Genomic DNA, 14,290 nt, shown 5'->3' with positions numbered 1-14,290 from the left:
TGAGGTCCTAAGAAATATTTTTCCATGATTGATAATTAATAATAAAATGTAATGTAACGTTTTTTCTGATATTACTTAAAATATTTTTATTCAGATTATGTAGAAGATAAAAAAAATATTCTGGTTCATTATTCTAATATTTATTTTTAGATTAAATACTTTGTTTTTAAATAAAAACTTTTTATCCAAATTAGTTTGAAAATATATATTATAAAAAATAAATTATATCTAAAATAAGGAAAAAACAGCCAACAATATTTATTATAATCTTTTAAAAGTAATATATTTATTTTAATAAATTAATTTTAATTAATATATTGCTGCTAAAAAAGCTCCAAAAAATATGATCTAATACTTCCTTAGAGTTGTATTTATAATACCAAAGAATGTTAATGAGATGATTAGGCTGAAGAAGTTATAAAAATAATTTTTAAAATGACCAAAAAAAGCCGATACGTCACTAAAATATCTTATACATATAAAATAGAAAAGTTTGCAAAATTAATAAAAATCATTTCTTATATAGTTTTATTTTTTACAATGTGGGTGTAGTGAGGTCCTAAGAAATATTTTTCCATGATTGATAATTAATAATAAAATGTAATATAACGTCTTTTTCCTGATATTACAATATTTTAATCAGATTTTGTAGAAGAGAAAAAAAAATTCTGTCATTCTAATATTTATTTTTAGATTAAATATTTTTTTCTGTTACTCTTAATGATTCTAAAGAAGTAGTACAAAAATTAGTTTTTTTTTGTAGTCGTCCTCTCTCTCGTTTTTGTTTACTACAGAAACGTATTCAGTTATACTTTAAATACTACATTAATATGACTGTAACGGAAGAGTTTTCAGGTTTTTTGGGTATTTTCACTAAATTAATTTGGAAGTACATATCTGAATTTCCTACGGTGTTATGTAACAAGACTCCTTTTGTCAAAACTCCTTTCCAACCGACAGTTAAAAAAAAAAAAAGTAACTCTTTTTGGAGAAAAAAATTCTTCAAATGTGAGAATGCGTCAGATAATAACGCCTTATTATTGCCGATTGCTTAGTAATGCTGGTAAGTCGATATTTTTATTGTTGGAGAGCGTGTCGAATGTTTGCAATCTAATTGTGGAGGATCTGTCATATGGAGTCTTTGGCCATCCACTTCTTTCGCAGGATGAAGAAGTACGGCCAGCGGTGGATTTGAGGAGTTTCCCTGTATTTCCTGGCGGGGTTAGGTAAGACTGGGAACTTTATTAACGGCTCTCCTACTTCTGGAAAGCTGCTACGTGACTGTAGGAATTTTCACCTCGTCTTATCTCCCACAACCTTTTTCATTTTCTTTTTTGAAGGAATTTTTCGGCGGGTGCGGAAACTTCTTATGTCAAGCATGAAGGAACATGACGGGTGTCGCGGGCCAGAATATCTATTCATGAAATCAGCTTACTATTATCAATATTATGGAGTAACAGAAAAAATCTTTTTTGATTTGGAGAACTCTGGTAGTTTAATAATTGGAGAAAAAAAAAATTATACTTTAATAATTGTAATTAAAATAGTAGAAAGAAGAGAGAAAAAATTTACAATTTTATCCAAAAATTATTATTAGCATCTTATAAAAAGATTAAAAAATAAATAATGGAAAAATAAAGACATAAAAGAAAGTCTGGTATCAGTAAGTATGGGGTAAATGGGTACATTATTTTACAAAGTTGTATAATCTTAATGTTGTTACATCTTATTTTTTTTAATATTGTTCTTGTAGGGATTTTGTTTTAAATATTATATTCAAGACTGAAACGACAAAAAACTGCTCGTAGATTCCGATTGCTACAACACTTACTTGACAAACGCTCTAAACTTCCCATTCACTACAAAAAATTAGTATACACTACAATAATCAGACCAATTTGGACATTTGGAATTGAGCTCTGGGGCTCCACCAAACCATCAAATTCTTCCCGCATCCAATCGTTACAATCCAAAATCCTACGTAAAATCCTTGATGCTCTTTATTACGTCACAAATAAACTCATTCATAAAGACCTTAACATCCCATTCGTTGCAGATTTGACCCAATACAGATATGCGTCTTTTCATTCCAAACTCCTTACCCATCCTAACCCATTAATTCTTAATCTCTCCTAACCCCTTAACAATCCCTGATAATCCTCCGAGGCGTCTGAGAAGAAGATGGCCACGGGACCTTCTAGTTTAAATTAATGTTTGAAGTTCCACCAATGGGTGGTTCCTTCCCAAGATTTTCAAGTTTATATGGAACATACTACATATTTACCTATTGTATTATTTTGTACAGTTGTAAATGACAATAAATAAATAATTAAAAAAAAATATTATATTGAAGCTCATGTTTCATCTCGTTCATTTGTATGAGATTGATAATTCATTTTAGCATCTACACATCACAAAACTCACTACCCAAGCTGTGGTTGTCAGCTAAGAGGAAATATTTTTCAGTAGATTATTTCAATTATTCAATAACTGACAAATAGTGCGTTTGATAAATATTCATATATCCTAAACCACTCTTGGATCAGAGGAAACAACTTAACTCAAATTATCTTATGTCAAATTAATGCCAAGATATATTCGTTAAATGAATTTTATAGCCTCAAAATGGGACATAATCTTCAGCAACAAAATAAGATTTGATATTATTCTAAATGCTAGAATTACAACACAAATGAGTCCTGGGTATTGTTTCAGTCTCAAGCCTACTCTCCTTTCTCCATTGTTCTTCCAAGATTTTTTTTTAATATTGTTTTTTTTTAAAAAGTAATATGGCTGGATAACAACTTTTTTTTTCTTTTTATTTATCGAAGAAGAAATAAACTTATCCACGTTTTTCTAAACCATGATTTTATGAAAGAAGGTTAGATGAATTGGTGTGCTGATTTGGTTACAGGCAGTCCAACATTATTTAAAGAGCATACCATTTATTTTCTATCGGACTTATATTTATTTATTATTATATATTTATTATTTATTATTATATTTATTTATACCATTTATTTTCTATCGGACTGTTTGAATAACATTGACATTCGAAAAGATGCATTATTTCCTTATTAATTAAAAGGATGCATTATCATCCTTAAAACATTAAAATGTCTGGTAGATATCAAGTAATCTCTGATAATTTCTTATTTTTATCAGTGGCCTACTCTGTCTCGAGTTCTTCATCATTTCGTCACAAAGTTTGATTTTTTTTTTATCCATAAATATAAAATGCGCAATAACATTGCTTAGAGATTCAATCTTTTATAATACCTTTTTCTTAATACTTATTATATAATAACAACAAAAAAAAATGTTGAAATAAAATAAAAAACATATCATTGTTGAATTTTTACAGTAATATACGCTTGATTATTTTATGTTTATATCTACGGATGGTGGTTTTGTTTAATTTCCTATTCTTTATGTTAATGGGTTTGAAGAGTTAGGGTAAGATTGGGGAAAAATACGGGTCAATTTATATATTTATTCATATATGGTGTTTAAATTTAATTATGAGTGCATTTAGTTATCCTAGTGGCTTTGTAGTGGTTATTTCTAATTTAGGTTTTTAGTCTTATTTTTAATTGGTGAATATTTAACGAGTTTGCTCTGATTCAAATAAGGTTAGATAAGCTTTTCATGTATCAGTATCATAAATTGAAAGATAAAAGAATTATACCTATTTTTCGCACGCTTTAGGACAATTTGAATTTTTTACTACACGAAAATCTACTATACTGATATTAAATTTTAAAAATTCAAAACTGCTGAACCAATACGGTATATAAAAACATGAACTAAACCAGATTACTTATTTTAGTTTTCCTGCATCACTGAATCTAACTGTGGATCAGGGATCAGAATTTTTTTCACTAAAATCCGAACCATGAAGTTGGATGTACTTTATATATTTATATATTTATATATAAAGTTGGCAGTGAGAATACTGATAGAAAGAGACCGGGGGAGCAGGGTTGCCACCTGCCCTGAAGTGTGCCACGTCCGTATCCGGTCTTCGGCATACATACCGGTAACCCGCCCTCAGCATCCTCTCTTTCTTATTGAAAGTTTTTTTCTTTTTCTATGGCCACTCCAAGAGAAACGGGGCTATAGAGCTGGCACGTATGTATCTTCCAAGGACCTGGAAAAGCTATTTGAATCAGAAATAAAATAAAATAAAAAAAATTTACCAGCTTCTAATTTTTAATCCAATTCAAAAAAACTTCTCTAAATTCAGAATCCCTTTGACCTATTCAAACCAGATTCGGAAGGTCGGGAAATGTTTTAAAACTGCATAATTTTCTTTGACTCTCGTCTCGTTTGTGACATTAGAATCTATATTATCCACAACAACTTAAAGTTTTTTTTTATTATGTAACCATATTTTTAGACAGATCTAATACAATGCAACATCTGGACGAAAACAAGAGACTCCACTCTTTCAAACACGTCCAACAACGTCGAAATCGGATAAGCCGAAAACGATTTAAACAGCTTCAAAACTTAATTCTACGGGCTAAAAAATCTTGTACCTCCCTGGAATCAAATTAATAAGTTTTTTTTGTATTATAATTTTAATACAAAGGTTTTTTTTTACAAAAAACACCTATGCGGCGAGTTTACTTAATAATTTATTTCACCAAAAAGCAATTATTCTCTAAGTTTGCATACTAGAATACAAACACGTGTTGATTTTTTTTCAAAAGTTAAGTCCCCAAACAAATTTTGTACGAAATCTAATCAAGGAGTTCTGCGTTATCATCTTGTTTAGTTATTAAAACAATAAAATAATTTTATTTATTACCCTTGTGATTTAGCACCACAATAAATTACCAATAATCCCAAAATTAATTACAGTGCTTTTTAAAGTATTTAATTTTTCATGTAATTATTTTTTTTATACTTTTAAAAAAATTAACTACATAGGAAAATTATCTCTCATTAATAGTTTTAATACGCTATATATTATTAAATTAAAACTATTAAATTTACTTATTAGACACAAAAGATTTTTCCTCACGTTGGAAGGTTTCACCAGGGTTAAACAAAACAAGATACTAACAGTGCAGTACATTATTAAAAATATTATATTCCCCACTGGGCTGAGTCCATCCCGTAATATATGCAGTATATTTGTATTTCTCTTCTTATTTGTGTTATTAATTTTTATATTTTACAAATTTTTAGTTAAACGGTTATTATAAGCCCTGTTGTGACACATATTTAATGCAACTTTCCTATTACAGATGCTGCAGAGGATTTGCTCAAGAAAGACCCTAGAATAAGGCGGCAAACAGATGGAGGTAAGAGAAATATAATATTTTAAATATTCTCTATTAAATTAGATTCTTTTTGTAGAACTTAGGATAACTTGCTACATTATTAATTGCTTATATACGCTTAAAATCTCTTCTCAAAATCTGCTTATAGTATCGACTTATCAGATAATACTTTTTTTGAAAAATCGTTAAAACATGTTCATATTTATATTAAAAATTCAGTTGCTGGCGAATGAAGAAACGGAATTTTGGCAAAATATCTCAACTGTTATGTATTATTTCTTTATATTTTATTTTAGTCATCAATCTGTTGATTAAAACTTTATATTTTTCATTTTGCCTTGAATATTTTAAACCAGCTTTTATAGATTATGCGTTTAGTTTTTTATTTGAAGTTCACAGTTTTAAAAATTTATGATTTTTATTTTAATGTAATTCTGAATCGTATTAAATCCCCCTTTATTTTTGATTTATTGTTTAATATTATTTTTAACTTTACACTGGAGAAAATTATTTCTTCTATTTGTCTTTTTATAATGATTCCCATGAATAATGAATAATTATTAAAATAATGATTTCAAATTTATTCGTTATCTGATATTCCTATTTAAAATTGCCAATTTTAAAAATAATTATCCCTTAAATGTACAAGATCTGGTCTTATTTCTTTTGTATAAATATTTTCAAACCTCTTTTCATAAATGTCTTAGCATGATTTTATTTTTCTAGACGTTATACAAACTTTATTCAAAATGTATATAGAAAATTTAAACCTTATGTCCGACTATTATTCTTAAATCTTACTTTTCTTTTTATATTATCCTTTATTGTGAATTGATGGTGTTATATGTTTTCATATTATATTTATTTTTTATTAATTTAAATTCAGTAATAAACTATAAAAATTGTGGAAATATTGTTGATATATTTTTTTTATTGGCTCATGGTTGTAATATCTCATTCCTAAAAACAGGATGCACCATTAGTTCACAATCTAAATACATTTCTCTTGTAACTAACTCTTTCAATTTCCTATTAGATGTGACTGTTCTATCTTTGGAGGAGAATGGGAGGTTACGGGAATCGCCGCTAGGAATCATTTCATCAACAGCCCGAACCTTCGTAAACGATGGGGCGACCACAGAATTCGCGACCCAAATATTAGGCACCACCGTTGGAAGAACCTATGCTCGGCTCCTGAGTACGGGGACTAGGGTCTATTATGATTCCAATAGGAACACTAAAGAGCCATTCCTCGTATTCCCAAGTCTTCCTGGTGCTATTCTTCCAACAAAGACACCTGTCCAATTCCAAACCGCAGAGCCTGTTATAGCCAAAGAAAAACCTATTTCATTAAATGAAATTACGGAAAGCACGGGAACAGAGAAGCCTCAGCCGGTCGTATCAATAAAAAAAGAGTATTCAGTCAAGAGAAACACAGATCTTAAACCTGCTAAAGTCAAACCAAAGTCCGATCTTCCAACTGTTACAATAAAAAATGAATTCTCTCCGAGTGGATACTCTTCAGATCTTATGGAGGAGAAAAAAGAAGAGAAGAAAATAAGAGGAGGCAAAGGTCTTTTCAGAGGTGGAGTTCAGATAAAAAATGACTTCCAGAAGTTCGACACTGTCACTTACGTAGGTTTCGCTGATTTCACCACCACCGTCGGAAACACTATTATCATATTTATGCCTAAAACCGCTGCAGCAAATGCAGGTCCAGTGACATCCATCTCAGGAGCAGCGACTTTAAGACCTGAAGACGTCTCTTTGCCCGTCGCAACTTCTGTTAAAACATTCATGTCGCATTCACCCGGAATGGCTACTAAAACCGTTACTGGTCATAATCTGAATGTTGAAACTTCCCTTCCAACAATACAGGCCGACATAAGGTCAAGTAAAGCATTCAATCCAGTATTTAGCAGCGAAGTAGTGAATGTTCCAACAACCGAACAAAGCGTCACTAATGCTCCAACTACAGAACCACCAACTACTACACCAGGAAATCCTACAACTGATCACCCCACAACAGAACATCAACTGACGACAGAACACTCTACCGAACAGAACATAGAGGTCACTACAGAAGAAGAGATTTCCTTTGAACCCTCGGAAACTACATTGCCCTCGGAAGAAATAGAACCCACAGAAAGCCTACCAGTTCATCCGACCTATTCAACGACAAAAACTCAAGTTTTCATCCCGGGAGATCAACCTTTAGGCTTGGCCAAATCCATAGCTGTTATCGAAGCATACGATGAAACCACTACATATATTACTTCTTTTCTTTTTGGTACTGTTGTCAATGGCCAGTACACGCAGTTGACACAAGTCGCATCAAGCACAAGTGTCTCAGAAATCATTCCAACCTCAGCTAATGAATTTGTAGAAAACTTTCAGTCTTCATCCCATACAGAACAGATCGAAGAATCGGTCGAACAAAATTCCACTCCTGAAACTGTAGAAACCACACCAGCTTCTGAACCAGAATCGACTACAGAGGATGATGAAGAAGAAGAACAAGACAAACCAGAGGTTAATTTTATTACTCGTATTATACCGTCAACTGTTTATCAAACTTATACATATTTAACCACATTTTTCATACCCGATGGAGAAGAAAGTACTTCAGTTAAGTCGAGAGAAGTAGTTACCAGTGAAATCAAATATATCACTACATCCATTCCGTTATATACGGGTGATTTATCAACAATTTCCGCAACTGAAGGTATCATAAATACCAGTAGTCAACCTACTACTGATACCTCTGAAATCACTTCTACCACGGAAGAATCTTTTGCAGAGCCGACTCCTCACCTCCCAGAACCATCGTTACAGGGTCCAACCACGGAAGATAATTATGTAGATAGTTACACTACGTTAGAAATGAGTACCACTGAAAAAACTGAAGAAAAAGATGAGGAAGAAATTGAAATTATTATTAAAACATTATACACCACTTATACATATTTAACGACTTTCTTCCAAGAGACAACATCCAGTGTTAAAAGTAGGGAGGTCGTAGAAACAAACGTAGTAACTACGACCATTGATTCTGACTTGAAAGCAACTGATCCTGCTGTTGCTGGACTTCTGAAATCTTTCTCAACCAAAGCTCCACATTTAGATAAAAGTGAAGCTGAAAATGCCGATACTCTTGAGCCTTCATCAAGCGATATTGAAATCCAACCAACTTCCACTGAATTCTACAAAACCTATACTTACTTGACAACTGTCTTCGTCGATGGAGAAACTTTGATAGAAAGTCATACTGAAGTCGTAGCAGAACCGATCCAAACATCGGCTCCCAACGAGATACATCAAAATTCCCGTCTACTTGATGAAAACAATGTTGTACCCAAAGAAACTATCAATCCAAGAATATTTAGCCATAACAAAAAAAAACCATTATATGACACAATTTCAAGAGTCAAAGTCAACGAAAAACCAACTTCGGAAGCGCTAGTTATGTCACCATACAACCCGCCTCTACAATCCAGTATAGATGAAGCCTATGCCTATGACACGACTATGGCAAGGGACGATCGTATAGTAGCAACCCAATCTGTAGATCCTAATATTCCAGTGGAGGCAGTTAACTCTGCTAGGGAAGAAGAATTAAAAAAGGAAGCTATGCTTGCTATTGGTATGACACCTGTCCTGGGTGATGAGCTCGTAGAAACCATGGTAACTGATGTAACAAGCAGCAGTTCTGGTGGTAGAAGGAGACCAGTGGAAGAATACGAATCAGACCCTAATGATCAAATAAGTTCCGAAAGCAATACAGAAGAAATTGAACCTTCTCAAACTCCTACTATCATTCTTCAAACAAGTTACACAACTTTCACTTATTTTACTACTGTTTATAAAGGAACATCCAATTATATAATAAGTCGCCTAGAAACGGTATCCAATGTTGTAACAGAAACACTTAAGCCTACAGAGTTAGAAGCTAATCTTAGTCCAGAGGAAGCTACTCTTCCTATTACATATTTCACTACATTTACTTACTGGACTACACTTTATAAAGGTAAGAATACAATGATTACCAGTCGAGAAGAAACTGTATCGAACGTTGTCACACCGACCTTACCCCCTAGCATTCCCACTGAAACAGTAGAAATAACCCCTGCTCCAACACAAACAGTACCAGAAATATTAGCCACCAGTGTTCCTGAGCCGTTGGATCCTACAACATATTATACAACGTACACCTATTTCACTACATCTTATATTGGAAATGAAACTGTCATAAACAGTCATTTAGAGACTGAAACAAATGTAGTAACACCAACTACTTCAATCCCTTCTCTAGAATCCTCAACTGAAGCAGAAGTCAGTGCGTCAAAAGTTGAAGAACCTATTACTTCCACTTCAATGCCTGCATCACAACCTACGGGATTGATTTCAACTATTCGATCTTCTGAAATAAATGATGGCATTACTACATTGTATAATACAGATGTTTACGGGACATATATTGATGGACTTTATGCCCAAGTTCTTGAGAGTTCTACTGAACTTGTTGCTCCAACCGCCGCAAGCATGTCTACTGAAGTAGAACCGCAACCTACAGGTATTGTTTCGATTAATGAAGGCAAGATAGTTGACGCAGATGGAATTTCTACAACTCTCTTTACCACCAAAGCTATCGGAACATATATCGATAATCTGTACGCTCAAATTATCGAAAGTTCCTCTTCAATAATTGTCGACGAAGAGAAAAAAACCGCTATGCCAGAAATTACTTCAACAGCCGTCATTGGCTCAAAAACATACACGACGGGCTTGGTGAGGCTTATTGAAGGTTCCGTTGTTAAAGACGATTCTACTACATTTTACGAATCAAGGGTTATTGGGACCTTGATCGATGGTCGATATGCCCAGATAATAGAAAGCACCTCCAGTTTCAAGTCTAATGTACAAGCTACATCAATTCCGAACATAGTAGCCACACCAACTCCAAACGAAGATATTTCACCTACAGTGCATTCTCCATTACTATCCTCATCTGTAATTGAAAGCTCACAAAACGTAGATGAAGAAAGTGAGGAAACGACTGAAGATAGCAAACCGAAGTCACGATTGAATTTCGCTAGTAAAACCAAAGCATCCAAAGCTAGCATCCGACCTTTCGCCTCACGACCACGCCCAACTTTTCATCCGAAAAGGAAAGATCCAGCCACGACTATTACAAGGACCTCATTTACACCTACAGTTACAGCAACTCCGGCTTTGAAAACTAAAGGCTTTGGCTCGAGCCGAAGATTTGCCTCGAATAGGTCTAAATCAGCCAACTTAAGCAGCTCTCAAGACATTCGGCCGACAGGTTCTAGCTCTAGGAGATTTGGAGGTTCGAGAACAAGAGGAGGCTCAAGCTCAGGGGGATATTCGGCTTCAAAAGGTAGGTTTTCATCCAATCCGAAACCTTCCGTATCACCACTACCATCACGTCGGCCAAGTTTTAATTATAGAACGACGGGAATAGTTCGACCTTCGATCGGAGCAAGTAGTGGAAGATTTGGAAGAATAAGACCTACTGCATCATCAAATGCATTTAGACCTTCTTCCACGGCTGTAGAGGAAATAAATAATGATATAGGTGGACCGCAAGGAGCAACAGAGGAACCTGATAATGTCACAGCTTTAGAGGAGGAAACTCCAACAACATCAGCACCTACGACAACTGAATCGTCCAGAAGAGCAAATAATCCTCTTCTTAGGTTCAGACGGCCCCCTATATTACAACGAGCACCAACAACACCTACAACTACTAAGCCAACAACTACTACAAGAAAAAGCAATCTTTTAAGAAGGCCTGATACGAGAGCAGTAGGTGTCACTACACCTCGGCCAAGGCCAACACCTAACTTTAATAAAAATAGACCACGTCCAGCTAACAGTCTTTTCCTGCCACGAGGACTTCAAAGGAAGCCTGCAGTTAACGAAGAAGAAGAAAAAGAAGAAGAGGAAGAGGATGTTGAAGATGAGCAGCCTGAAGAAGATATCGAAGATAATGAATACGAAGGATCAGAAACTGCTGAGCAGCAATCCTCAACAACTACCGTAGCAACAAAGACAGCAGGGCGCAGAGGTAAAGGTTTAAGCTTTCTTCCAATCAGGCCATTTTCAAGACGCCCTAGAACAAAACGACAGATTGAGTATGGCACGAGATCATATAAGTCAAAATTCAGAAGACCAGCTTCTCGCAAATCTACTATCGATTATGAAGATGAGCTTGAAGTAACTCCTGAACCGCCTCGACAAACCACATCTGGGAGATACCACAGAACAAGAAATAATAAAGTGAAACCGACGGCAACAAAGCAATCTCAGCAGCGAGAGCGAGTTCGTCCCTCACCTGTTAGTAGTTCCGCAAGGCACCAGTTTACGTTGCGGGAAAGAAGTCAGACCACCCCAGGAACCCAAAGACCCAGTTTTAGAAGAAATACGAATTCCCCAAGAAGAAGAACTGAGGCAACTACAGTCGGAAGGCCCAAAGCTCCAAAATTAAGAACGCAGACGACTGAAGCTAGCCCACGCACAACCAGCAGAAGGTTCAGCAGCAGTTCCAGGCGTACCACGTCGAGGTCTAGGTTTAGAGATAATGAATACGATACGTATAGTCCTCCTCCCTTCGACGGAACAATTACGGTGACCCACAAAATCCCGTCTGAAACTACTATTCCAATTGTTAATAATGGAAAAACAGAATACAAAAACGTCATTACAGCAAAACCTAGCTTTGAAGTATTAGGTCCTTATGAATATACTACAACAACTAAAGATGGAAAGCCAATTATTCAATTAACGAGTGAAATCACTTCGACTCTTGCAAATGGGTTAATGGAAGTTACAAAATATTTTGTGCTCGAAACACCTACAACAAGCGTGACCTTTACTCCGACCACCTTAAGGGGTCGTAAAACATCTTTTTCACACATCGTCCCTAGTACAGTTTACGATGTTAAAACTGAAGTTAGTACAGTTACACCGAGTTTACCAAACGCTCCTTTGGCCAATATTCTTCTTTCCCAACTTTTATTAGGAAATTTAGGACTTCCTAACAGCCAGCAAGTCCCCCAGTCGCCAACTACCGAATTCAAAACAAAAACTACGACATATGTAACTACAGTTACTTCGCATACTTCTACCATCTTACCGCTAACATTTAGAGGAAAAGAAATAACGACAACTATAGTTGACAGCTCTGTCCAAGTTATCACTGCAACCGAATATTTAACTGAAACTATCGTTATTACCCCAACAGCGGTAGCACCTATTAATAACCAGTTGAACACATTACTGTTACCTGCACTTCTTCAGGCTCAACTGTTAGGGCAAGCACAACCAGCTTTAAATCAACAGCCTCAACAACAATTTTTTGGAAGAGACCCGTTGAACAATAACGATAAGTTGATTGAAGATGATCCCGAACTGCAGTTTCCTTCAAGGGATGATCCGGATGTTGAAGAAGAACGAAAAATAAGAGAATATCCTGATGATTTACCACAGATTGAAAATAGACGAAGGAAGAAAGGAAAGGTGAGAATAAAAGAGCATATTCCTCCTGATAGAGTAAAACCAACTAGTGTAGTAACTGTTTATGTATCTGGAAAACATCCAGGCGAATTCACTACTCTTTTATCAACAGTTTTAGTAGATGAGGAAACTTCAAACTTAAGAAAACGAGAAATTAGTATTAGCGATCTAACCAATAATGATTATCTGATAACGGTATCGCGTTTACCTGAACTAAAAGCTTCAGAAGAGATAACAAATTATGCTGCGCCCTATTCTAGTCAAACCATGATAGAAAGTAGTGAAATCGAACTGCAAAGTTTGGAAAGTGCCCATCAAAAGCATATGAAATTGTCAACCGTAAATGCCGAAAATACCGAAGACTTTTCTACCGGTCATTTTTTATTGAAAGGCCCCGCTGATTCTGCTCCAGAACAGCGGACGGCCCTAAACAGGAGCAACTCATTTAGAATCAAGAGAGAAACAGATGAGCAACCAATAAGAAAAAGAATAAAAATTAGAGTTCCAATTAAAAGATATAGGAATGAAAACGGAGAAGAGCCCTCAGAATCTACGAAAAATGAAGATTATGCCCAAAAACCTGAGAGGAGTGATTTTACTGATCCAAAACAAAATCGTAGACGAGTAAAAGTGATTAAGAAAAAAATAGAATCTCCATTGGAATCAAAAATCACAAAAAATAATAGAAAAAGAATTGTTATAACTAAAACAAGGTCCTATGATGAATCTTCCACTTCCTCTTTCCATGTTACAGATATTCAGCATGAGGGTTTGTCTTCAAGTCCAAAAAGAAAAAGAGTACTTATCACCAAGAAAAAAATTCAACCTACTGAAATAACTCCGCAAAGAAAGAGAATTAAAATCACAAAGAGAAGGCCTATTAATTCTGATATATTACCATCAACAATAGACACTGTAGATATAAATGATTCACCCACAGAAACTACCATGTCTACCCTTTACAATTATAATTATTCAATTCCATCAGATTCAAGCAATGGTGAAGTAACAGTGTCTGAAGTTTTTATGAATGGTCCAGCAATACCTGACATAATACTTCTCAATGAAGAAGATTTTTTTGGCATTGATCGAGACAATGAAGATGAACAAGCTACTGCGAATCCTCTGGACACTGATTCTGATAAGGAAGAAGACTATCCTGGCATAGACCAAAATAATCAAGATGAGTCGGGCACAGCAAAGCCTCTGGACACTGATTCTGATGTGGAAGAAGATTATCTTGATCACAATAATCAAGATGGGCTAAGCACAGCAAAGCCTTTAGAGACTGATTCTGATAGAGAAGAAGATTATCCTGGCATTGATCAAAATAATCAAGATGGGCAAAGCAAAGCAAAGCCTCTAGATACTGATTCTGAGGGGGAAGAAGATTATCCTGGCATTGATCAAAATAATCAAGATGTGCAAAGCAAAGCAAAGCCTCTAGATACTGATTCTGA

The 14,290-nt window shown here is 34.7% G+C and overlaps 1 protein-coding gene across 1 annotated transcript in view; it reads left to right on the top strand.

Moving 5' to 3' along the window:
* Positions 1-5,255: 5,255 nt before the first annotated feature.
* LOC106689819 (mucin-17) overlaps positions 5,256-14,290 on the top strand; it is a gene marked incomplete at its 5' end in the record, with an annotated part of 27,861 nt that continues 18,826 nt past the window's right edge. Inside the window, 2 exon segments of the mRNA XM_067047766.1 lie at positions 5,256-5,312; positions 6,328-14,288. Coding sequence (XP_066903867.1) covers positions 5,256-5,312; positions 6,328-14,288 — 8,018 coding nt within the window.

This window comes from Halyomorpha halys, unplaced genomic scaffold (genome assembly GCF_000696795.3).
Source record: "Halyomorpha halys isolate HHAL.00 unplaced genomic scaffold, Hhal_1.1 Scaffold1478.1, whole genome shotgun sequence".
Taxonomy (NCBI): domain Eukaryota; kingdom Metazoa; phylum Arthropoda; class Insecta; order Hemiptera; family Pentatomidae; genus Halyomorpha; species Halyomorpha halys.
This window is presented reverse-complemented; position numbering and strand designations above follow the sequence as displayed.